Raw genomic sequence first — 26,797 nt, forward strand, 5'->3', positions numbered from 1 at the left:
CGACTATAGTTTGCATATACCTTTGGCCTTTATCCCACTTATTTATGGTATGACACACACACACACACACACACACACACACACACACACTCGTCTTTAAATTCTACACACTCCTACTCTCCTGTCATACAACACACACACACGCACTTTTCTCTCTTATACAGAAGTGAGCAAAACCACTAGTTTAAGTTATACATACACAGATCTAGCACTCGGTGGTGCTGCGGTAGCATTGTCGCCTCACAGTAAGACGTTGTCCTGTTCGATTCTCAGCTAAAGCGTCTTCTGTGTGGAGACATGCGTGAATGGGTGTACCTTCGTTGAAGGTTGTGCGTCAGGCCTGGCAAATCGGTACGTAAAAAAATCTACTGCCAATCATTAGTGGACCGGAGTTCCGCTGTGGCGACCCCTAACCGGGAAAAGCTGAAAGGTACAACAACACAGATCTAGCACAGCAGCACATGCATACAATAACTCTCTCACAAAGCAACACACAGATGTACACCAAGCCCACACCATAAAAAAAGCTACTTGGTAAACTTAAACCAACCTGTCTTGGCTGCATATCGCACACTCAGCATAACAAAACGGAACCTTGCATACACACACTCCTTACCTCAGCCTGCATAAAAATGGAGCTTCCTTCCAGACCAGCGCAGCCTGCATTAAAACGGAGCTTCCTTCCAGTACATGAACACCTCAGCCTGCATAAAATGGAGCTTCCTTTCTGCGCACTTTTGTGTTTGAATGTTAGCGTGCAATGCATGCATGGATCCTATAGGTCTTACTGCTGTAAAAGTGGTGGTGGGGTGTTAGCTCACTTCCTTCCCCCTCCCCTCGCTCTATGGTTCCAGCGCCCATGCGTGGTGGATGAATCGTGCTTTTAATTACGGAAGTGCGGGAGGGAGCAATGCTACAGCTGAAAAGTGAAGAGAATTAAAGCTTGCTAACTCACTTAATTTGCGCCCTTTATGATGCCGGCTTTTACGGCGGTCGCCTAGTTCGCCTATGCCTAAGGCCGGCCGTGCAAAAGTAGGAAAGAAGGCATACAGTGGAAACACAAAAGTAAAAAAGTGAGGGTCATGCAAGAGGAGGTTGGAGAAGATGAGTATTGTGTTTTTGTTGAGGATAGACTGACATTTTTCCAATTTGTTTTTAACAAGGGTAGTTGGGAAAGGAAGAGGGACAGTGTGTGTTGCAGAGAGGGTCAGGAAAAAGTTAGGGAATTTTTGATGGCAAAATATAAAGCACAGATAAGATAGAGAGATATTATGTACTGGGCTGACTGTGGGAAGGGGATACATCACATACAGAAGGGAGACTGAGAAAGACCAAAAGCCGAGTTTTACCCCAGTGTGGAGGGCCTCAAATATTTTCCTGCTCTGAGGAACCTGGGTGCGGTGACCCCAGCAGAGTTGGGGTTGATCCTTCCAGTGGCTCAGTGGTTGAAGCCAACCGAGACAGTAAATTTCTTACCTGCTAGAGGAGAGATTTATAGGAGAGTGCCTGTTCACTTCCCTATCAACTGCAGCCTTGACCAAGTCCTGAAACCTGCTGTCCTGTCTTGCCAGGGTGACACACACCAGGGGACCCACAATGGTGGAGCCACAGCCACCACCTTGTGAAGTAGTCCACAGGTGGGTGGGGGGAGGTGGATATTGTTCTCACACCTGGGAGGATTGTGGTCACACTGCCTGGGCATTTCTTAACCTACAGAAAACAGAATTTAAAGGGAAAAAAATAAGGAAAAGAGAGAGAGAGAAAGACAGCAAATGGACTTGCATGTTAAAAAGGAAATGTCTTTATTTCAGTGACACAAAAATGGGATAAGAAACATTTTTATAATTGAATATGAAACTGTTAGTAACCAGGTTATACATTTTGCAATTAATAATTTAATGAGTACATACTAACGAGTACTGGTTGAGCTTCAGGTCACCTTTCCCTGGTATTAATGCATTTACTTTAATATGACCGAATAACTGTATTACATTTCTGCAGTGAAATGCCACCAGATTTTTCTCTTATTTTTGGTCTATCCTTATAAAATTTGTTGTTTTCTGGCAAAGCATTGATAATTGAAGTTACTAAATAATGGCAGCCATTTGAGTTTCAGACTTCATATCCTTCAGAAAATATATAATAATGGAAAATCTGTCATTCTAGCAACTTTCTAAGTTTATAGGAGTAATATTTTAGATCTGTCCCTATGTTGGGCCTTTGTCCCCCCTCGCCATTTATTTCTGGCATTGTCCAGGTTTCTTCTGTTGAGATGTATACTGACAAGTACTGCATCATTGTCAAGTCTGCTTTCACTTCCAAAATATTTATTACTGACATATTCCATTTCCTTCCACTTGACTAATTTACTGTAATAAAATTACTTAAATCTCAGTGAATATATTTTGTTACCAATTAGTGATGCTGTAAGTATGACAGCCTGACAGGTTTAAATCTGTCACAAAATTATTTAGTGCCATTTTATTTTTTGTTTATATGCGTGTGTATCATTTCCTTTTTAGCGTAATCCCATTTTTTGTGGTTGTGAGACCAGGTGAGCAACACTCCTCTGAAACTGGGGCTGGTTATATTTCACTTCCTAAAACATCGACAAGTAAACAACAAACTACAAAAAGCATGAACGGAAACTTCCGCGAATTTCTTCACAGGGAAAAATTTGCTTGGCCGTTATCCGGAATTTGCCATTTTCTCGAATGTAGAGCAATCTCAGAGTTGATGTATTTAGTTAGGGGGGTGTGGGGTGGGGGGGTGAAGTCCCCTACTTGATTAGGGTTTGAAAGTTTGTTTTTCTGTTGGTCGGCCAAGTGAATTTTTTCCCTGTGCAAAAATTCACGCAAGTGACCGTTCGTGCTTTTTTTATTTCGCTGTTTTTGTGTCGATGTTTTGGTGTTCGGGGAAATTACATTTCGAGGTACTGAGATAGACCTCACTTCCTCAGTAGCTAGAGAGATATGAGCAAAACAGGAGAAAAAGATAGTGGATTGCTTGTCCTGAATGTATGTGCAGTGTGCCTTAAAGGTCTGCAATGTTTCATATTTCTTCTAGGTTTTTTAATATAGTTTAAAGTATGCCAACACCTGCTCCTACATTTCATCCTGCAATTTGTCATGCAGTCCATTCTTTTCTTGTTTGGAAATGCAGTTCTTTACTCTGTTAATAAATGCAGATTATGTTAAACTTACAGTTGTAAAGTTGAGAAGGTGTCCATCCTGCAAAAAAAAGTAATGGCGTGTATGTCTTTAGTGCAATGAGGGAATACTTTGCAACTTGAAATAAATTGCAATACATATTTCTCAACATTCCTGTTGTGATTCATTGAGGCAGCAAATACTTTTACTGGGAGGAAGGAGAATAATGTATTGATCTGTCAGTGAATGGTTTGCTACCATGGAAACCTCAGCAGATAGTCAATTTCAGGAAGGGCAAGGAATTATTGCCATTAATATTCAGCTTTTTTAATATGTCTCTAGCATTGCCAGTGCTTATATGTCTCCATTCTTCTTTTTACGTTATTAATCATGACCTGAAACATTACAGTTTGCATTAATGTAAAGCTAATGAACACCGTGTAGTTAAGTTAGTTTCTGCACTACACCCTCCCCTAAGACGAGTGATGTACTTTTACATATGTAGCATTTGCAGAACTTATGCAAATTTCTGGAAATCCCAAATACATATCAATAGCAGTTAACATCTCTCAGTGGAAGGTGCTGCAATGGTTGTTGGTACTGCAACACGTAATACATTTTAAAATGCAATTCTGATTAAAAATTTCACCAGACAAACTGAGTTATGAGAATGGTAAACCAATAGAGGTATAAAACTTGCTGAACTGCAATGCATGACCAAGTACAGTAAATGAAATACTCCACAATTAATTGAAATATGTATTTGATATGGCAACACTTCCAAAACTTTACAACACTTATAACCCTAAATCAGTCTTACTGACACAGCTATATAATTTTACTATGTTCTCTAACGTGTGAAGAATTTGTAGAACTCAGTGTAAAAATACACACACATATATGTGAGTTCATTTATAAATTGTGTGTATGTGTACACAAACATACGCGTGTGCACACACACACACACACACACACACACACACACACATATATGGGTTCCCTGAAAAAGGTTGAGTGTGTGTGTGTTTGACAGTTTAGTCAACCATTAATGGTTGGCTAAGTATCTTGTCGACAGGTGTTCAAAACTGTCCAGTTCCTGGGTGTTGGAGATTATGACCTTACCCTATGTCTGTGTGGTCTTTAATATACATAATTAGGTGGGGTGAGAGATGTTGACAGGTGCTCGAAACTGTCCAGTTCCCAGGGGTAGGGGGTTATGTCCTTACTCTGTGTTTGTGTGATCTTTGAGTTAATATACATACTTAGGGTGTGGGAGGTTCAGCCTCCCTGCAAAAAATGTTTTTGTTTGTTTTTTATGTTAAATTTTGCATTTGCCAATGTTGTTTTTGGCACATGTATAGTTGTGTGCCAACATCATTATTTCCAGCATTAGTATGTTGATCTTTTCCACGTTGGAGTTGTGTGTATTCTATCCATACCTCTCAACTGTACAGATTTTCACAGAATGACCCAATTTTTGCTTCATATTTCATAGTTTCATAGTACAGTACTAGGCTATCTGCCCTAGGGCATTTATAAGCCTAGCCAAAGTGTATGTGGCTTTCGCCACCCCATGTAATGATACAAAAAAGTGTACAATTTAAATTAAATTTAGTTTACTGTGCCTCTATCTAGCAATGACACAGAGATGACCCCCAGGGTAAACCTACGATCACCCATCCATTCGTCCAGATTTCTCCTGAAGAGAGTCAGTGAGGGGCTCTGCCTAACATGGACAGGTATCCTGTTCCAGAGTGCGGGAAGCCTCTGGGTTATGAATCTGTCCCTCCAGCATGTCCTATTCATATTTGTGCTGAGGTTTAGATCTTTAGCTCTCGTGCTCGTGGCTGTGATGGATTTGGATTGTTTGAGGTGGAGCATGTCCATTAATTCTGAATTGGACATGGCCTTGTACGTAAGGCACAGATCACCTCTGAGCAGGCGGTATGCTACTGAACAGAGCTGGAGCTTTTTCAGTCTGGCAGCATATGACATATGCTGGAGACCCTTGATCCTCTTGGTAAGGTACTTTTGGCGTCTCTCCAGCTGCTGCAGGTGCCGGGTGAGGTACATACCAAATGGGGCATTGTACTCAATCATAGGCCTGATAAGGGAGGAATATAAGGGTACAATGACATCCTTTGATCTGGATGTGAATCCCTTCATGATCAGGTGGGCAATTTAGAAGGTCTTTCTAACCACTTTGGCGACGTGGGTGTCAAATGAGAGGTCACTGTCAACTTGGGTCCCCAGGTCTCGGATTACTTTTTCCATACTTAATGGATTACCACCTATGTGGTAATTTGTGGGTACTTTGTTTTTTCCAAAGGGGATGACTATACATTTTTTGGCATTTAGTTTAAGGCCATGACTCTGGCACCAGTCGTCTGTTTCTGTGAGGCCCTTCTGGAGGATGCATGTGTCAGCTGGTGTGTCGACTATGGCGCCTAGTTTGCAGTCATCTGCGAACTTTGTCAGCCACAACCTCCCTATGTTTGCCTGCACATCTGAGAAATAAATGCCGAACAAGAGGGGTCCCAAGACAGAGCCCTGTGGGACTCCACTTGTGACTGGCTTAGAGTCTGACATAGCTCCAGCTATTCTGACTTTGTGGGTTCTGTCCTTTAGCCAGTTTGCAACCCATCTTGTGACAAATGGGTTTACATTTAAGCTGTTGAGCTTGTCTATGATGCCTAAGTGGGGTATTGTGTCGAAGGCTTTTGCCAGATCCAGGTAAGCTGTATGAACTGCTTTGCCTTCATCGATGGCTCTAGTGACGGTTTCAAAAAAGTCCACCAGGTTTAAAAGACAGGATCCGCCTTTTACAAAGCCGAACTGGGTAGGGTCAATTGTCTGTAGGTCCCCGATGTCTTTGTTTAAGAGTTCCATAATGATCCTTTCCATAGCTTTGCAGACCAGGCTGGTCAAGCTTATGGGGCGGTAGTTTCCAGGGTCTGTAGAGGTGCCACCTTTGTGGAGTGGGACCACTGTAGCTGTACGCCAGTGTTCAGGGACGTATCCTGTAGCAAGGCTACGATTAGACAGCGTTCTTATGTGCGGGTTTAGCTCCTCTAGGAGTTCACGTACACTCAACCCGGGACACCGTCAGGTCCCATGGATGCTGTATTTTTAACTTTGCTGAGGGCAGCTCTCACCTGGACATCTGAGATTTCAGGGAGTTTGCATTCAACTGAGATATTTATTTCGTCTTTTGGGGGTGAGGGAGGGGAGAAATTTGCACTGAACCTGTCTGCCAGTATGTTGGCAATATCTGTGGGTTCAGTGTATTTTTTGCCGTTATGAACTAACTCTGCGCATATCTGAGGGTTTCCTTGGGTTTCTAACATAACTGAAGAAGGCCTTGTGATTATCTTTAGTGTCCTTAGCGATTTTTCTCTCGAAGTTGGCCTTTGATGATTTTATTAGCGAATGTAGTTTTTTGCTAGTGCTGATCAGGGATGCCTTCCCTTTATGGGATTTTGCTCTGTCTTGCAGTAGCTTCCTTCTCTTGTTATAAAGCTTGTTTATGGCTGGGGTCCACCAGATAGGATGCCTGCCTTTGGTGGAAAGGGTCTTGGTTTTATTTGGGATTGCATGATCCATGCATTCTTGGAGATGCCCGTAGAAAGCATTTGTGAAGGATTCAGCAGTGTGGGATGTGGTTTCCACTGGCCCAGGGGGCTTGAAGGATACCATTTCAGTCCTAAGGAGTGTAAAGTCGGCTTTTGAGAAGTTTCTCACTGTGGTCTTTTGTGCTAGGGGTGGAGGTGGGATATGAATATCTAGGGTTATTAGTTTATGGTCTGATCTCACCAGTGAGGGGTATACTTCCGGTGTTGAGCATTTTGTCCCCATGTTTGCGATGATCAGGTCAAGTATATTATTTCCCCTTGTGGGGGAGGTGATTAGTTGTTCCATCGCATTTGAGTTGATGAATTCCAGGAACCTTTGGGCTAGGGTGTTGGGGCTTAAGTAATGCACCCAGTCTATGTTTGGGTAGTTGAAGTCTCCCAATATGATGGTATTTGGTGAGACATTCATATCCTCCAGTGTCTTCAGGAAGGCTGAATGGAGTTCCTGAGATTGCGAGGGTGGTCTGTAGCATGCTACAAGTTGTATAGCAGTTTTGCCTACGGTTAGTTGCACATGGATGGTCTCCGATGCTTCGTGCGTTGCCACTAACCTGGAGGTGTGGGTGTCTTTAATGAATATGGACACTCCCCCTCCTTTTGTGATTCGGCCCAGGTTTTGGGGCCAAAATGCATGATACGAGGTATAACCTGGTAGGGCTGGGGTGCTCTCAGGAGCCTTGAACCAGGTTTCAACTACTGCACAGACATCGATGCTCTCCATACTGAGGAGTGCTTCGAGAGCCTGCATCTTGAGATTTAGACTTCTGGCGTTGAGCAGCATTACCCTTAGTTTTTTTCCTTTATTGTTTTCTAAGGTGGTAGGTTTTTGTCTTTTGAGCCTTGCCTAAAAAAGGCACTATGGGGGTGGCAAGAGCCTTAGCCAATATCCGGAAGCCCAGTGGTGACAGGTGCAAGCCGTCCCTTGCGAAGCAGCGTGGCTTGTCCAGCATGTCATCCCAAGCAGACAGACATTGGATCCCCCTAGAATGACACCAGTAATTGAGCCAATTATTAAAGCTGATCATCTTGTCTTTGTATTGTGGCATCATTCTTGGTGAGGGCAAGATACTGCTCAGGGTCAGGGTCATACCGGCCTGGGCTACATAATCAGAGAGCTCCTCTAAGTCTCTTTTCATGTCCAAGGAGGTACGTCTCAGGTCATTCACGCCGGCATGGACAATGACGGAGTCATATTTGTACTTGCTTTGGAGTGACCTGAGTGCTTGTGTTATGTGGCGGATCCTAGCTCCCGACAGGCAGCTCACCGTTACCCTCTCTTTGTTCAGCCTGGTAAGCGGGACATCAGTGTGTCTGACTATAGAGTCACCTCTGTTCCGTTTTTCATAAAATTATGGTTTTCTGGCAAAATAGTGACAAATCATTAAAGACTGAAGTTAGAAAATAATAACAGACATTTAGTTTCAGACTTCATACCCTTCAGAAAATTCATACTAATGCAAAACCTGTTATTCTATCAACTTTGTAAGTTTGTAAGAGCAATATTTAAAAATTGTCCCTATTTTTGGGCCTTTGTCACACTTTTATTTATGGCTAAGAGGTTGGGAGGTATGATTCCATCTTTATTTTACTTAAGTTGGATGTAAATAAGCACCAGTGCTGTTGATGTTTTGTGTGTTAATGATTTTGAGATTGTGTAACTCTGGAAAACAGGGAGAGCAGTATGTTTCACGTAAAAGCAATCGATCCAGTTTTTCTGAGATTGTGTTTTAGTGAGTTAGTTTATGATGTACTGGGTACCAATGCAGAATTACTTAAGGAACTAGAAAATTGAGCTGAATGTTGTCAAACATAATTAGAAGTAAAGGGTATTGGCAATAAAACATGTTAAAAAGAAACTCCAAATGTCCTGAATCAGGGTGACAGTTTTAGTGTTTCAAACACATTAAAACATGCTTTTCCTGAAGCATCCCATTGCAGAACATTTGATAGGCCAGCTTTTCATTTCATCAGCTGTACCTTTCATTATCAGTGCAGACACTGCATGACTATTATTGTATAGTAATAGAAATGTCATTCTCCCCATTGGAAAGACTTTACACCAAGCATCATATATGATGCCAAAACATAACCATTTTCTTTAAAATACCTACCCAGGAACCACGTCATGAAGTTTTATCTAATACTGGAATCTTTGACTTACTTTTTCAGGTTGCAAGCAGTTCTGTTTTATGAAGTGCATACTAGACAATGATTTTGTACAGCTGTTACTCAGACAGGTTTCTCTTCAATGTCCTTTTTTGTTGGGTCATGCATTTGGTTAACAACCTTAGGGGGCCCTGTTGTGAGTTGCCAGCTACTCCAGACTGTAAAGCTGGTGCTTTATAATTTATGGAATATAAAAAGGCTGTGTTTAACTGCTGAAGTCCATGACCAAAGTGAAAATTAGCTATTAATGTCTGCTTTAGTGATTAGTCCAGCTGATCTTTTTAAGTGAAAAGGGCAGATTGGGATTACCTGATTTGAAGGGGTATTTTAGAGCAACACAGTTAAGGCTTCAAAACGTAACACAAACAGAAAATTATGAGTAAAAGTGGAAAGGGATGCTGATAAACAGGGGAATCTCAAGAAACAAGGAAAGAACGGGATTTTGGATGCAGACCTCTAAGGAGAATAACAATAATCATACAGAATATTATATTCATAAATCAGAAAGTATTCCTTCAGCAATAACTTCCTTTACCTCCTTCAAAAAAACCCTTAAAATCCCATCTACAACATCATTGGCTATGTAACTGTGACATCCCTGACTATTCTCTTATAAGTACTTCTAATCTACTAACATTTCTCTCTCTCTAAACAGTCTTCTTTCCCCACTAAGGCACCTCTTCCGTTTTCTGTTACTCTAGTAACACTTCCCCTCTGTCACAACACTACTTTTCCCACTAAGGGTCCTCTTCCTTTATCTATCCTAACTGATTTATCTATGCATCCCACCTTCATATACTAACATTTATTACACTCGTAGCCTAATTTCCATTTTCTGCATACTAGCTGTTTTTTTCTGAATACCCTGTTTTATGCTTGTACCACCTACTGCTCTCTACTAACTCCTCAGCTATCAGTATATTATTTCCCCTTAATATACCTTTTCCTTCTCTCCTTTACTCACAGCTGCCCCTCATCCACTTGTTCATTAACTCATATTTCATCCTTACATTAGAAATTAAAAAAAAAAAAAAAAATATATATATATATATATATATATATATATATATATAATCCAGTTAGTCTAGAATTACATTTTGTTTGTGAATGTAATCTATTTATCAATGTTATAATCAATAGATATAGGAATGTATGTATGTTATGTATGATACCATGTATACAAGTTGTCTTATGTAAAATGTAGCCTCTGTATTTGGAGTTTTTCTCCCCAGGCCTCTGCTGAAAAAGGACCTGCATCCAGTTAGACTTTCACGATAAACAAATGTAACATAAATAATAAATAAATAAATATTCTGAGAACTAAGCCAACACAGGAATGGAGAAAGGAGATTCTGCTGATAGGGATGACTGCAATTGGGGATACAGACAATAGGCCATTGGTGGCTGGAATTTATCGGAGAAAACTGGGAAAAGAACCAAGGTATTGAGAACAAATAACTAAAGAGAAAAAGGTAATAGAATGGGAAGATGCCAAGAACCTATTTGGACTGCAGGTTAGAGATTGCCTTCCCTATCAAGGAGTGATATCAGAGTATAGGCAAAGAGAAAGAAATAGGGGGATCTAAATGAAAGACCAGCACTGGTGTAGAGTATTTAGTAGACTCTAGAACAGAAGCTGCCATTAAAAAAGGAATAATTAGTAGAGGCTATGAAATATTGCATTGTAACTATAAGAATCAATCAGAGGACGTTAGAAAGGATTGGGAAGAGCGACTGGATAAGCAATTCACAAAGAATGACTGGGGGATATATATATATGTCTCCCAAATATGGAACAAAGTCTAGAAGATTTAGGATCATTGCTTGGTGGTGTTTACCTAGGTATTTTTATACTCCAAGTAAACTCCAAAGAATTTTTCTGCAAGTAAACAGCAAATGTTGGAGATGTGATGGGGAAGAAAGAGGTAACTGGGAATATATTTTCTGGGAGTGTAATGAGTTGGCAGACTTTAAAGATTCCCTGTAGATACTGAGTGAGCAAATTACTATAACTAAGGAAATGATTTTTTGAGGTATGATACAAAATCTGAATTTCCAAACATAGTAAGGCCTTGCTGAGTCTAATTATGATGGCTGCCAGAAAAGCAATTACTAGAAAAGGGAAATCAGTGGCTAAACCAACTGTACTTGAAGTAGTGAGCATAGTAGCACAAGTAAACCAACTGGAACTGGGATCTTTAGAAAATGGTAGGAGAAAATTATATAGGAAAAAATAAAAATTGTAGGAACAATACATAAGGAGGAGGAATGAGGTTTAAAAGAAGCAAGATTTGAATGAGCTATGTAATGTTTGACTGGCTAGGTTATAAGTGGTGTATAATGTTTGCAACTACAATTGTGTCAACATGGCTTGTAATGTATAATGTTTGCATCTAGAATTGTATCAGAATGGTTTGTTTTCATTTATATAAATGTAAGATTGCCTGTGTCATATGTGATAATTTAATAAAGATGTTTCTTGTTTAAAAAACATTTTATTAAACATTAAATTAAGAAAGTGACCAAAGTAAAACAAGCAGTGCTGTTGTTACTTTCATGCGGTATTATTTCAGTCACATTGCTTTAGAACGGAAACCTTTAATTGATGTCTGTTCTCCATCACCTTGCGTACTGTCTGTGAGAGCAGAGACCACCAGTAAATACCTCTATATACTGTTCAGTCTGATTTTCACTTTAAATGGCATCTATAAATTTAGTCTCAATCTTTCCTACTTTTGCACTAAGTGTTGACCTGAGTCCCTCTGCTTAATTTAATGAAGCTGTTCAAAGATCTGCCTAAGCTGCAGTATATAGTAAAGGGGAATGCATTCTCAGTTGTCATACATTAGTAGGTGTTTGTGCTGTTAGGCAAAATGTATCACTTGAAGCAAATATCTTTTTTCCTGAATATTTTTCTCATATTTCATTTCATAGCAATATCATACATGATGGCGCTTTATTATGTACAGCTGTTAAAACTTCCATTGTCTTCTGCCACCTACACAATCATAAACTTTACTGCACATAGAGCCTTTTACGTTTGAAAAGTTAGCAGTGATTCCCTGCTTTTATCCTCATTTAACCCTAACTCTGTGCATTTCCTCTGTACTTACAACAGTAGCTGCAGTCACTGAAGGCTCAGCACTCACAGGCAGTACAGTATAATTGTCTTAAAGCTGAGAAGGTCAAAACAAGTCTTGTGCAGCATACCGTCCCTGGATATAAGAAAGCTTATTAATCAGTGTAATAAGCAAAGGAACAATAGGCTGAAAGGAGGCAGTCTGTATGTACTTCTATCAGTTGTCAAATATCACCTGTCTGCTAATACAAACAGAATGCGATGTGGTAAGTGGACCTGCACCCCACTCATTAATGCTTTGCGTGACTGTGACCAATTCAGAATGTCTATGACACACTATATATTACATGAGAGAGAGAAAAAAAATTGTGAAAGCACGTTTCTGGTCTAATTTGAAATGCTCCCTTGACAGGTTTAAACCATTTAAAGAACAACATAGTTGTGGTATTTTACTAGATACATCACTCTCAGTCTGCACAGGTACAGGTATTCTGTTTTCAGGTTAACAGTGACAGTAATCTCCAGATTTGCAGCAGTAGGCCATCCTTCTTACAAGATCAAATAACCTTAAACCCCTTCAAAACCCAAATAGTTTATTTTAAACTCTAATGTTTGTTTGTCTTTTGGCTTTTCCCGGTTAGGGGTCGCCACAGCGGAACTCTGGTCCACTAATGATTGGCAGTAGATTTTCACGAATGCCGAGGTGCCAGCTCGATGTCCAACCTTCAACGAAGGCACGCATGTCTTTCAAATGCCACCCAACTGCAGGGAGGACATGCAGACTCCACACAGAAGGCACTCCCCGCACTCCAGCCGAGAATTGAACGGGAGGACCTCTTGCTGTGAGGCAACAAACAATCCAAAAGGCAGTTTTCAATATAATAGACAATTCTACAACATATTTTATCTGTGTGTGTATGTGTACACACACACATGTATGAATACATAAATATCTGTGGGTGTGTGTGCGTGTGTGTGTGTTGTGTGTGTGTTCAGAAGTAAAAAGGGTGCATAACAACACTTAAAATAGATTAGGTGAGCATGGAAGAATGGTGTTAATGTAAGGCTACTAAATTTATAGTTCTGCTCTGTATTTATAATTGTAGAGACTGGTATAGTTGCTATGTGCACTCAGATGAAATAAGAGGTCATAACCCCAGTGGGATGAAATGAGGAGATGATGACAGTGATTTCCATTTTTCCCAGTAGAAAAATGTATAAAATCAGTTTACCGATTAAAGATGAGCAGAACTATGGGGTCTGGTTGGATTGACCATATAATTGTTAAATCAGAGAGAAGAGACTTAGTAGAATCGCGTACTAACCTTATTAGCACACCACATCAGGGGTTGGCGAATCCTTGAGGAATGAAAAAGGCTGCCTTTCGTAGCAGTAAGAACAGAACAGGCACTGAAAATTGTTGAACCATTAGACTGATATAATTTATTGGAGAATTTATGAAATCTTTCCTTAAGGATAAAGTTTGGGATTACTTTGCTTTACATCAGATGCTCGTACATTAGTGGTGAATGCTTCTGCTGAAGTAATATCACATTCCAGGCTTACTGCTGTCATCGGCAGTGGTGTAGCCCTGTATCAGTTGAATGGATACTAGCCCTTCTCTCCACTATAAAAATGTTTCTCCAAGGAATGGGACTTTTAGTCACTTGAACCTAAAGCAGAACATGTAATTTTGTGAGGGATGACAGTTGTCTTCAAGTATGTTGAAGTGAGATCCTAAGAGTACTAGGAGAAAGAAAGACTTAATAAATGATGTACTTGTCTAATATCCATTTGACTCGTAACATGCCCTTACTTTGTCTCCACACAAGACTTTACATAACTCATAGAAATAGTGCTGGTCTTGGTCTTTGCAGTATGTGGGGGAGAACAATCACTGTAGGGCAACTCAACATGTGTGCACTACACTCTGCATGTAAAAACAAACAAAAAACATTTGCTTGAGAAAGCTACATTTTCCCCGCACCATCTTATATGCATTTTTTTGTTGTGCTCCAAGTAAACACTTAAATGTTATCAAGAATGATCAAAATTCTAGGTAATACAGGATGTGTGAAATGTGAAAAAGCCATGTTTTAATTTGTCAGAGTGTTTTGTAAATTAATAATAAAAATAAATAGCTGAAATAATTAAGATGTTTAATTTTGTGCATATACTCAGTTTGATAAACATGACCATTTTTATCTTTTTAGAATAATGCATCAAAGCTGTTGCTTGCTATCATGGAAAGTCGACAAGATAGTGAAAATGCTGAAAGAATCTTGTACAATATGAGACCAAATGAACTGGTAAGAATATTACATTATATGGTGAGTTGTGGGTAATAATTATTGGTGTTAACACCTGATTACGCCATTAACTCTTATTCTGATATATCTCAGTTGCATTGTTCACATTTTAGCTGTTGTCTTCACTGAAATATGTATAAACTGTGTGATATAGTGTTGGGAATTTCAGAATGCTGAAATCAAAGCAATCACATTGAAAACAACTTTTGATGGATGTTTTGTGTGAATGGATTGGCCATGTGTACCCCACAATTCAGGGGGATTTTCCCCTATATCCTAACTTATAATCCTTAGTTACTGCAAATGAGGGATAAGAATACTTACCCACACTATTCTCAATAATCTAGTCTCAGAATTTTGTATTTCAGAATCATGAGATTCAGAAAAACTTTATAAAAATCACACTCAAGATTAGCAGATGCTTTCTACTGCAGAATTTCTTCAGTACCTGTGCCATTTTAAATGCAATTGCTTTGTCTTGTTCTATAATAGGTACCACTGGAGAAGACATGCACCTCATGCAGTGATGTGTTTCACTCCTGTGTTATCAGTTTAAGGCTGCTCTAGTCAAATAATTGCAATGTTCCTGTGAGTATTGGACACTAACTGTCTGATGGCGGCTGGTTCTTCAACATTTTCTGGACTTGGACGTCTAAGATGGCTGCACACTGATCAACAGAATGAGTTCAGCTCTACCACTGTGAAAACAGCGACTGAAAAAAAGGATATCGAAACTGTCATTCTGCATAAAGTTCAGTCATTGGCTAGTAATTACACTAAAAGGATGTCAGCAAAGAAAAAACTGGTTAACCTAAAAGAAAATCAAGCAGAAAAGGTGAAGAGAAAACTCTGACTGAAAAGAATCCTAAAACAGTTCAGCAAAAATCTGTTCCATGTTTCAGATTTCTTACAGAAGATGGCTTTGAATAGTACAGAGGAAAATACATCAAATGGAGTCAGGGATAGTTAAAATGAAACATTAGCAAAAATATATCAACTAAAATGATGATGCTGGAAAACATAAGAAGCTTTGACTAGCTATTCAGATGAACTGATAAAATTCCAAAAATCAAATGACAAAATGAAGAAAAGGTTGGCTGAGTATGAGTATGCTAAAGAAGAGCTTTTTAAAAAATAGTAGAGTAAGAAAACAGAGCATGGAGAGAAAATGTGAGATTCTTTTTAGTTGTACAAGAGAAAATGGAAGGAGCAGACTGTATTCATTTCTAAAAGTACAAATAAGCAACTGTCTAGTGTTCCATAGCTGGATTTCTTTATTGAAAGGATGACATCATATGAATGCTCCAAACCTGTACATAAGAAAGTAGCCAAGACCCATATAAGTAACGCTGCAATCATGCCAGCAGAAACAGTTGATCCTGACAAATCTGTAGCAAAAAAGGAAAAATATTGAAAATTGGAGACGTGTTTGTGCAAAATGATTCTTCACTGTACACACCCAACTAAAGATAAGCAAATTTATCCCAGTAATCAGGGAATGTTGAGAAACAGGGGTGAGATTCAAACTGCTCTGTCTGGCTGTCTTTATAATATTTTTTCATGGATGATCAAACACATTTTTTAATGCAGAACAGGCTAAAGAAGAAATAGAAACGTTTATCCAGCAAATATTGATCCAGCAAGAAGAAAAGGACTCTGCTTCTCATTCTTATGACAACAAACCCATAGAGAGATTTTGTCAGTGAAACTACTCCTTTATTCCAAAGGAAAATGTTTGAGAGAGAGAAAAAAAGCACTGGAGCTGACTAGAAGAATCAGGAGCATCCTGGACTTCAGTGAGAGACTGGTGCTGGGAGATGTACATGATCAGTAAGAAGACAAGCAACACTGAAATTAGTGAATACATTTGAGACTATAAAACATCAGTCCCACTGGATATATAAGTAGACATGTAAAGTATGGTTTTATGTGAAAAAGTGCTTGTGAAAGACTGGAATTTTGGTGGCTGTTAAACTTGGGGATGAATGGAAGGCCTGTATCTCATTTTATATCATCAGTGATTAGAATGATACTGATGGAAAAAAAAGAAGTAACTAAGTAAAACATTATTGTTCATATTAATAATTGCATAAGTAAATCATGATGTAAATTGCATTTTATATTGTAAAGTAGTTTTGCATAGTGTGTAGTAGCGGGTATTTTAAATGTGAGGTGAGGGAAGTCACTAACCATCAGTAACTACTATGTAAGTTAAAGAACACAAGTACTTTTTTACTTGTATGATACAGAAGCTTTATACTGTAATAAGATAAGAAAGGCTGGTCAGAAGTAAGCCAAAGTTAATAGAATGTGTTGATCCTTGGCTGCTGAGTTGGAGGATGAGGTGAAAAGTTGTATACCAGGACATCTGCTCAGTAGCATGAAACACAACCTGTTCTGATCAAAAGAATCACTATTTAACCTTAGCTTCCAGACAACCTTTATGCCATGTGAATGGAGGACTTCATCTGTCATCCCTTTGTACAAGGGCAGGCTATCTATGGACCTGGGTAACTACCAACCCACAAGTCTGACTAGTCTCATATGCAAAGCCATGGAAATTATAAACAATGACATAGGAAATGTTTAGCCAGTGGATCATGCTACTGGATCGAGGCAATTGAAGTTCATATATATGGTTCCTTAGTATGCAACAAAATCCAGAAAGTTTAGGATTTTTGCTTGAAGTGTTTGCAGAGGTATTTCTTTTCTACAAGCAGACTTCAAAGAATTTTTCCTCCTAACATAGTAAATGCTGGATGTGTAATAGAAAGAGAGAGGTAACTGGAAATATGAGTGGGCAAATGTTAAATGTTCCCTTCAGAGTACTCTTTCAGATGTTGACTTATCAAATGCCTGTAAGTAAGGAAATTGTTCTTTTGAGCTAGGACACAGAATTTGAATTGCCCATACATAATAAGGCTTTATTAAGTTTAATGCTATTGCTTGCCAAAAAGTAATTAGTAGAAAATGGAAATCAAAAATATAAACCAACTGTAATTCAAGTACTAAATATTTTAAAGGGCATATACCGATTTGGTCTTTAGAAAAGGGAAGAAGCAAATTATATAAAAATAAATGGCATTTGTGGAAAGAATCCATGCCGAATAATGTTCAGGAGGAGTAGTGAGATTTAAGAGAAGGCAGGACTTGAGCAGTTTACTTAATGTTGGACTGAGTAATTAAAAACAAAGGAATACTGTGGTGGTGGTGCTGCGGTAGCGTTGTTGCCTCACAGTTAGACGTTGCCTGTTCGATTCCCAGTTAGAGCGTCTTCTGTGTGGCGACATGCGTGAATGGGCGTTCCTTCGTTGAAGGTTCTGCGTTGGGCCCAGCAAGCCAGCACATAAAAATCTATTGCCAGTCATTAGCAGACTGGAGTTCTGCTGTGGCAACACCTAACCGGGAAAAGCCGAAAGACACAAACAATATATAATGTAAAATGCATAAATATGTCATGTTAATATGTGTTGTGTTTTATTTTAATATGTGTGTGCCTATGTCTTAAGTGATAATTGTTTAGAAAATGTTAAACTCCACCTTAATTGCATGCCTAAATCATCAAAATCAGTGGTCATGTCAGTACACTGATATTTTGCTGTTGGTCTTTTGAGAGGTGGTTCTGGTGGGTTGGGATTATTACCAAGCTATTGAAGGTTTTATGTATTCACATGGAGACTGTGGTCTTTAGCTTTATAGTGTAGTACAGGCAGTCTAGCACCAGAAAGATTTGATGAATACTTATTACTCCTGAAAAAACAACCATGTATGCAGCTTTCCAAGGTAAAGGGAATCCCTTTCCATGGAAACTGTTACCTTAATGCCCCGTCTTTCAAGACTGCTGGTTCTTTTTCAGTTTGCTGACATTTGAATGTCTGATCTTCTGATTTGCATTCACTTCATCAGGAGATGAATGAACTGACCCACTCACTGTTCTCCAAGTAAACCTTCCTTCTAGACAACCTGCCTTCTGTTTGGATGGCACCATACTAGTTACTGCGTATCCTACCATAGCAGTACAGCTAGATCTCTGTGAGTCATGGGTATTAAAAATACTTACTTTCCATTTTTTAGATTCACTGGGTGCTGGCATGTATTCAGAGGAACGAGTCATAAGTTGGTGTATTCTGTGTAGCATCTTCTGTTATGGTACACCTAATAGGTCACCCACTGCAGCATCTCCTGTGATCCTACTTAGTCTGTTTTCCTGTCAGAGGAGAATGTTCCATTTCTGCGCTTTTTGTTTAGCAGCCTATTTCCTGGAAAAATAGATTTGCATGTTGAGGAGTTATCATGTCAGTTTCCTAATGGCTTTTCAAAGGAGCAGTATGATCATGCTCTGATTAAAAATAGAACTTTGTACATTGGTGACAGGGAAAAGGGCACATGCTGTTATTCTGTCCTGTGACTATCTGATGTCAGGCTAAAGGGCTCATTTTTTATTCTGTCCTGTGCCTGTCTGGTGGCAGGGCAGAAGGCTCAAGCTCTTATTCTGGGCTGTGGGTGCCTGATGCCGGGCCAAAGGGCTAGGGCTCTTATCCTGTGCTGTGGATATCTGATGCAATTCCAAAAGGGCTCAAGCTCTTATTCTCTATTGTGGGTATCTGATGCCAGGCCAGAGCGTTCATGTTCTTGTGCAAGCTGGACATGAAGTGTCCGGTGTCATTTGTTCAGCCACGTTTGACAGCAAAAAGGCCCTTTCTGAGTGGTTGTTAGGAAGCTTACAGAAATCTGAAAAAGTTTACTTATTTTTATAATTACCAATATAAATAATAATTATTTTTTCTCAAGATGTACAATCTACGGCTTTCCAAGGTGACTGCACACTGAGCAACAGTTGAATTTCAACTCTCCCAATGTGGATGAAGAAACTGAAAGTGCAGGGCCATTAGTTCTGCCAGTTTTAAGAAAATTGAAGAAACTTAGTGAACCTGAAAGAAAATCATCTAGAAAGGGTGAAGAGAAAATACTGACTGGAAAATATCCTGCAGCTGTTCAGCAACATCAATTCAAGCTCTAGCTTTAGTACAAGAGATGGCTTCCAGTAATTTAGAGAAAAAAATAATTAGGATTAGTGACTAATATGTTATCTAAACTTGGACTGTGATGAGAAAAAACTATTAAGTGAAATTTTAGAGCATCGTGACATAAGAATAATGAAACCTGATAAAGGTGGGGGGCATGGTAATTATGAATGTGGTTGATTATAACAGCAGGATGATGGAACTTCTGTATAGTGATGTCTATCTTGAGGTCTCACGAAATGAGATTAATATAGCATATCGTAATATTGACCTGAAATTGGAACAGCTGTTATTAAATGGGCAAATTACTTTAGAAACTCATAATTATATGCTTATAAGCCATCCTAAAATACCCACAATTTTTGGCATACCAAAAATTCATAAATCCTTAGAAAACCCACCATTAAGACCAGTTGTGGATGCAAAAGCCTCAAAAACTTATAGTATTGCTAAGTTCATTGACAATATGACCAAAAACATTCTAGATTAACGTAGTCTTGTGATTAGGGACTCATGGGACTTTCTTACTAAAGTTAAACAGGACATGTTTTATGATAGTAACATATTAGTCACTATTGATGTTTGTGATCTCTTTTCAGTTATTCCACATCAAATTGGCCTTGAATGGTTTTATGATTATTTATGTGCCAATTCAACACTTAATCATAACACCATTCTGACTTTACGAACATGTATGGAAATAATATTAGAGAATAATTTTGTGACCTTTGAAGGGCATCTTTTTAAGCAAAAACAGGGTGTTGCAATGGGTGCGTGCTGTGCTCCAGTGTTTGCCAACATTGTCTTGGCACAATGGGAGGACCTGTTTGTTACCAACTCGGAATTTAGGACTTCATGGGTATTGTATGGGCGATACCTAGATGATATAGTCCTGTTCTGGAAAGATAGTGAGGACGACCTGAAGAGATTCTTCACCTATATTAATGGAACTACAAGTTTTCTTAAGTTTACTATGAATAGCAATGTAGAACTGATTAATTACTTAGATGTTACCATCAAGAAAGACTTTGAACACAATTGTTTTGTTTCACAACTATATAGGAAACCTACCTATTCAAATTCACTATTGCATTATACAAGCGCACACCCATTGCACCAGAAAAAAGCCCTAGTTAAGGACCAATATGTAAGACTGGCCAGAATGGTGTCTGACTTTGCGGATTTTCTTAGTGAATGTGAAACATTAAAAAACATGTTTTGTAAGAGGAGGTACCCTGAATCCTTTGTCATAGATATTTTTAATGAAGTTAAGACTAAAAGAATGAATGGTAATTTTCTTGCACTGCTAGGGCAGGTGTCCACCAAAAGTCATAATGACTGTAAACCTTTAAATTTTGGATGGGTGCTTACTCTTACTTACACATCCAATGTTTATGATATTAAAAACATTATTTCCAAATATTGGAAAATATTTGATTTTGACCCTGAATTATCAGGGAAATTTGGTATGGAACCACAAGTGGTTTACAAAAGAGACACTTCCCTTAAAGGACTGTTTGAAAGGCAAAAATTTGACATCCACAATGGTGGTACCTTTAAGTGTGGGAGGTGTGCCCAATGCCCTTATGTTATGGACAGAGAAAAATCAAGCTAAAAAACTTTGGATATATTTCCAGTTCAAAAAGGATGTACTGTTACACTAAAGGGGTTGTGTATTTGGCCTTGTGTAGATTCTGTGCAAGTTTCTATGTAGGTAAAACTAAGAATGCCCTAAGGTTAAGGATTTATCAACATTTATATGATATCAGAAACAAGAATGAAAAGAATGCACTACATAAACATTTGGTTAGTGAACCTACCCATTCCTTCCTGTTCTTTATTTTGGAACAGGTAGATCTGGGACCTCGTGGGGGACCCTTGAATGAGTATTTGGAATTTGTAGAACTCAAATGGCAAATTAGGCTTGATGCTTATCATGCTCCTGGGTTAAATGATAGAATTTCTTTATCTTCACTGCTGAAATTAAAATCTATGTTTTTTATTTAGTTATATATATTGTTTAGGGATGTTTTAAACTTTTTATATGTATTACTGTTTTATATTTGGCTTGCATTAAGTGCAAATTAGGCTTGATGCTTATCATGCTCCTGGGTTAAATGATAGAATTTCTTTATCTTCACTGCTGAAATTAAAATCTATGTTTTTTATTTAGTTATATATATTGTTTAGGGATGTTTTAAACTTTTTATGTGTATTACTGTTTTATATTTGGCTTGCATTAAGTATTTGCAGCCTTGTTAATGAGGGAAATGATGTCAGCTTATTTGTGATTGGGTAAGCAATGTATTTAAACAGGTGCTAATTTCAGTATTTTGTATTCTGAGGAAGTCATCTACCAGACGAAAGCGCTTAATACTGCTGTGTTTGCTTGCACTGTTTTATCTTGGATGAATATTGTCTGTATTTTTCTGGATTTGGAGTTTCTGCTTATAAAGGATTTACCACCTACCAAGCGTTGCTTTTGTCTTGCAACAGCTGCCTTTTATTTTTTGTAAGACAAGAAAAGGCAGCAGTTAAAGTAAATAGGAGGACAGTCTGTTGCATGCGTCTTTGCTTGGATAACCTAAATTTTAGGTTAGGCTTTACCTGCATGTACAGCTGTTTATTTGGGACAGTTGCTCCTATCAGGAGAGTAAAGCTTCATTATTTGAAGATGTACATATGTTTGTGTGTTTGTTTTAAGTTAATGGGTTATTGAGGTATTCATTTTGAGGGTTTTCATTAAAACAAAAAGTCTTGCAAAATGTGACATTGGTTCAGATGGAAATGACCAGAAACAACTGTATAAAAGATCAACCTGCCAAACATTAGTGGATGCATATAACACAAAAGATGTAACTAGACATTTAAAAAAGTTGTCATATAAAGTAGATGGAGTAATAACTTCTTATAATGCGTACAGCAGACGTATTATTTTGGTGTGTGAATGGCCTCAAAGAAGTAGACAAAAATGAGAGAGTATTGAATTATATTAAGAAATACGGAGTGCACATATTAATGATACAGGAGACTTACTTGGAAAGAAAGGAGCATGCAAATTTGATACAGAAAGGGTTTGAGGTGGGATTTTCCACAGAGTATCAGAGACAAAGGAAATGGAAGTAATATACTAATTGCTAGAGGAGCTCCAATGGTGATAGTAGAGGAGACAAAAATAGTAATGATAGATTTGTAGTAGTAAGGGGCTGCTGGCAAGGAGGAGGCTTACTCTAGTATGTTTTTATATTCCACCAAAAGCTGGTATTATGGTGCATAAGAAAATTTTTGAGAGACATAATCAGCTCTCAGCAGAGAATATAACTTACAGATGGGGACTGGTACTTGATTTGCAACAGTGAGGCTGTATCTGGGGACCTGTAAGGGAAACTATAGTAAAAGAGGGTACATGTCTGGAGAAATTTATGAAAATAGTTGATGTGGAAGACATGAATTCAGTAGTAGTAACTAGGAGAGAATTTATATATTACTCCCCAAGATACAATAATTTGGATAGCCTAGACATAAATTATATTTCACAGGAACATGTGCATTTAATTGAAAGTGTCAACACACATCATGCACCAATAACAGATGAGATAAAAATGCATGAGAATGAAAAAAATGAGACACTGGTGCCTCTGCACCCACCTGCTAAAAAGAGAGGACTGTAAAGAATAGGTAGTAGAAATTATTCGAGTGATTGGGGAAGACAGAAATTTCTTCAGAAGGTATAGCTATAGAGTGTGTTAAATTGAAAGGGGAGTTTAAAAATAGAGTAGAAATAAAAGAAGTGACACGAATTATTTAGAGGGGATTGCAAAGGTTAGAGCATTGGAGAATAAGGAGGCTCTCACAGAACAAGAAAATATGCAAATACAGAGTGCTACAGAAAATAAGAGAGTATCTGGATGATATGCATGAGTTTAGAAAGTTAATCAGTAGTTGTTTGATAATAGTTCCAGAGCACAAAACTTTTAACATAACAATTTAGGCAACAGAGAGCAGAAAGGGTTGTTCCTAAACTTGGGGAACCTTTAACAAGAAAAATAACCAAAGATCCTGTAGGGGTATTAAATATTAGAGGTAGATGGGGATCAACAATTAACAGTTAAGACAGGAGGAGATGAGATAAAAACAATGATGTATAGTCAATCTTCAGGAAAGTCCCCAGGGAGATGAGATACAAACAGTGAAGCATAATCAAGCTACAGGAAAGTCCCCAGGGATAGATGGTAATTATATAAAAGAATATATGTGATGTATAATGTTTGTAACTGAATGTGGTAGCAAAGTTTTTCTTTTATGTAAATGTATGTTCTACTATGTCTAAAGTGATAATTTAATAACGGCTTTGAAAAGAAGGTGTACAATTTACAGTGTAAATATAAATGGCATTTTTCTTTTGTCATTTTCTAAGGTTTCATGGTTTGCAGTAATTTGTAAGTCACTCGTTTTTGAAAATATGAATGTATATGTGGAAATATTCCATGATTTTATAAGTAATAGTAATCAACTAGTAATATCTCTGGTACATTGCATTATACATGGACTTTTATAATAGCTTTGACATTTCACACCATGCCCTCAGAAACACATAGCTGGCTCAATTATGAAAACATACATTTAAATATGAAAATATGAAAAAAAATGACAAACCATGATTAAGATATCCACAAAAGGACATTCTGTAGTAATACTCCTAATAGCATAGTGTCACTTGTACCTTGCTCATTGTTATGCTACCTGTTGTTAATTGACAATTATACAACGACCCCCCCCCATTAATATTCCAAAACATGCATGCTGATTGGTCAGCGTGCATGTTGTAAATCAGAGTTATAGTAATGGAAACAGGTCCGGTCGCCCGGACTTTTTCCATTAGTATAACTCTTTTTACAGCAACGGAGAACAAAAGATCTCCATTGCTTTTTACACACTGTCTCACTATGTTAAACGAGTTTAACATAACGAGACAGCTTTAAAAAAAGTAACGGAGATCTTCCTATCTCCGTTGCTTTTTTTTGAAGGTGTCTCGCTATGTTAAATGGGTTTAACATAGCAAGACATCTTTAAAAAAAGCAACGGAGATTCAGGAAAATGCTTAGCAGATGGCTGTTTGTAAACTATGCTTAAGTTCCACCTGACAGATTAGCAGTAAACCAAGTAGCAGATAATCTCTGGTGCCTTTTGTATGCTCATGATTAGACAGCTTCCCGTAGTGCTTAATGTTTGGTCCCATAGGAAACCTTTAATATACAGAAGTATGGCATGACGGATGAGGCACAAGTTGTAGCTCTGCCAGCTCCATTAGCTTTACTTTCAGATTGTACAAGTGTACAGTAAAGCAGACTGTATATCATATAGTCTGAATGAGGCTAAAGGTGCCAGATGTTTAAAAACGTGTATAACTGTATTACTTCACCATCTTCAGAAACAAAAAAGTTCCATTTTGTTTGAAATAGAATAGCTGTTTCTGTAAAAATATAGATAAGTATTTCAGAAACATTATAATATTGTTCATTTCAGCTGTTACGTCACCCTTAGTGCTCATGCTAAACTCAGCAACTATGACATCACAGGCATTTGGTTACAGGCAGCAAGATAACTCAGTTTTCATGCATAATTCATTTTAAGTCATTACAATATGATTTTAAAATAAAAGCATTTCTTCCCCACTGGACATATCAGGTATAATTATGTCATTAATACATTAATTGTACTGACAATGCAACTTACCCTAAGCTATCATTCAAAATTAATGAAATAAATTTCACATGAAAGTGAGGTGACATGCTACTTTCAGCATGTCTCCCACTCCACCCCCCACGCACTTAGTAACAGACCATAGTTAACAAATCTGTGTACTTTACTGTGCAAGGTAAACACTGATTCAGTTTTCTTGTCTTTTTTGTTCTTAATTATGGTGTGTGTGTGTGTGTGTGTGTGTGTGTGTGTGTGTGTGTGTGTGTGTGTGTGTGTGTGTGTGTGTGTGTGTGTGTGTGAGAGAGAGAGCAGTAAACTGAAATACATCACAGTGGCATTTTTTTCTACATTCGTTACAGTCAAATATTGAATCAGTTGAAAGGCAAAAGGAGTCAAGGAGGCAGACTGTACAAAAGCTAAAGAATGTTACTGGAGTGCCGTTAGAAGTATGGCTTCTCAAGGTGAGGTGCACATGTGCATAAGAACAGCTACTTTAATGATATTACTTTGGCATTAGCTGCCTTAACTTTGAACAATGTTACTTTAGCATTTGCTTTCTTCACATTAGGCAGTTTTGATGGACATATAGAATGAAGAAAAATCAGACAGTAATGTAACACTACTGCTAAGTGACATTCAGGGGATTTCTAAATTTTTTCATATTTTCTTTTTCCTATGAGGACCGTATAGGTTCATATGTGAGTAATAGTATAGCTACCCTCTCAGGACATTTTAAGCCTATACAATTTCCTTTTGGTGCTTCAGTAAACCTCTCCTGTTGGTATTAGTTTGACATTACCCATTGCATGGTCGACAATTATATATGACCTCGAGTGAGAATAACTGGGATCATACTTTAAATACTTTTAGGGGACCCATGCATAGTTTAAAGCATTTAGAAGCTGCCTATATTCATTAGTAGTAGACTTCAGTTATGGTTTAATTTTTTATTATCATCCATCTGTAGAACCTAGTTGCACTTGAATATGGACAGGGATGAGCTTTGTTTTACATGGGTGGGAAGTATGTTCCAAAGCATTGGTATCTTCTGCAAGATGTACCTGTCCTTCTAAACTGTTGTGTTGCTGTTGCAGAAGGTTTGATCCCTGGACTGAGTAATTCTTATGCCTGTTGATCCGTCATTATTAGTTCAAGGGATGCCTTGTATGTCAAACACAGGTCACCTCTTAGCAGTCTGTAGGATACAGAGTATAGTGAAAGGGCTTTGAGTTTGTTCATGTAGGGCATGTTGTTTAGGCTGTGTATCCTTTTAGTAAGTTATCTTTGTGGACATTTCAGTTGTTGCATTTGTCTGGACAGATAAATGCCATTACATTTAGTGACTGGCCTAATAAGGGCTAAATAAAGGAGGACAATGACATCCCTAGATCGAGACACAATCTCTTTGTTTATAAGCTGTGCAAGAAAGGACTTTCTAACAACAATAGACAGACCTTAGTCAAAAGTTAGGTTACTGTCCCAAACAACGGGGTCATCTGTTAGGGAAGCATTGTCAGTGTGGTAGTTCCCCAGGCTAGACAAATTCCCAAAGTATATGATAATGCATTTTTTGTCATTTAGTTTCAGTCCATGATTTTACCACCAGTTATTTGCATAGGACAATCTTTATTGCAGGGTGATTGTCACTTGGGGATTCAATGACTGGTAGCTTGCAGTCATCTGCATACTTAAGTCAGCTAGAGTACTTTGGTATTGGCTTTTACTTCAGAGAAGT

The 26,797-nt window shown here is 38.2% G+C and overlaps 1 protein-coding gene across 2 annotated transcripts in view; it reads left to right on the forward strand.

Moving 5' to 3' along the window:
• ITPR2 (inositol 1,4,5-trisphosphate receptor type 2) overlaps positions 1-26,797 on the forward strand; it is a 2,416,542-nt gene that overhangs the window by 1,905,473 nt on the left and 484,272 nt on the right. For both annotated transcript variants that reach the window (XM_044087657.1, XM_044087658.1), the window contains exon 44: positions 14,240-14,335. In XM_044087657.1, the coding sequence (XP_043943592.1) occupies positions 14,240-14,335 (96 nt within the window). The remainder of the gene's footprint in view (positions 1-14,239; positions 14,336-26,797) is intronic.

Source organism: Protopterus annectens, chromosome 11.part0 (assembly GCF_019279795.1).
Source record: "Protopterus annectens isolate FY-2018-M chromosome 11.part0, PAN1.0, whole genome shotgun sequence".
NCBI classification, from domain to species: Eukaryota; Metazoa; Chordata; order Ceratodontiformes; family Protopteridae; genus Protopterus; species Protopterus annectens.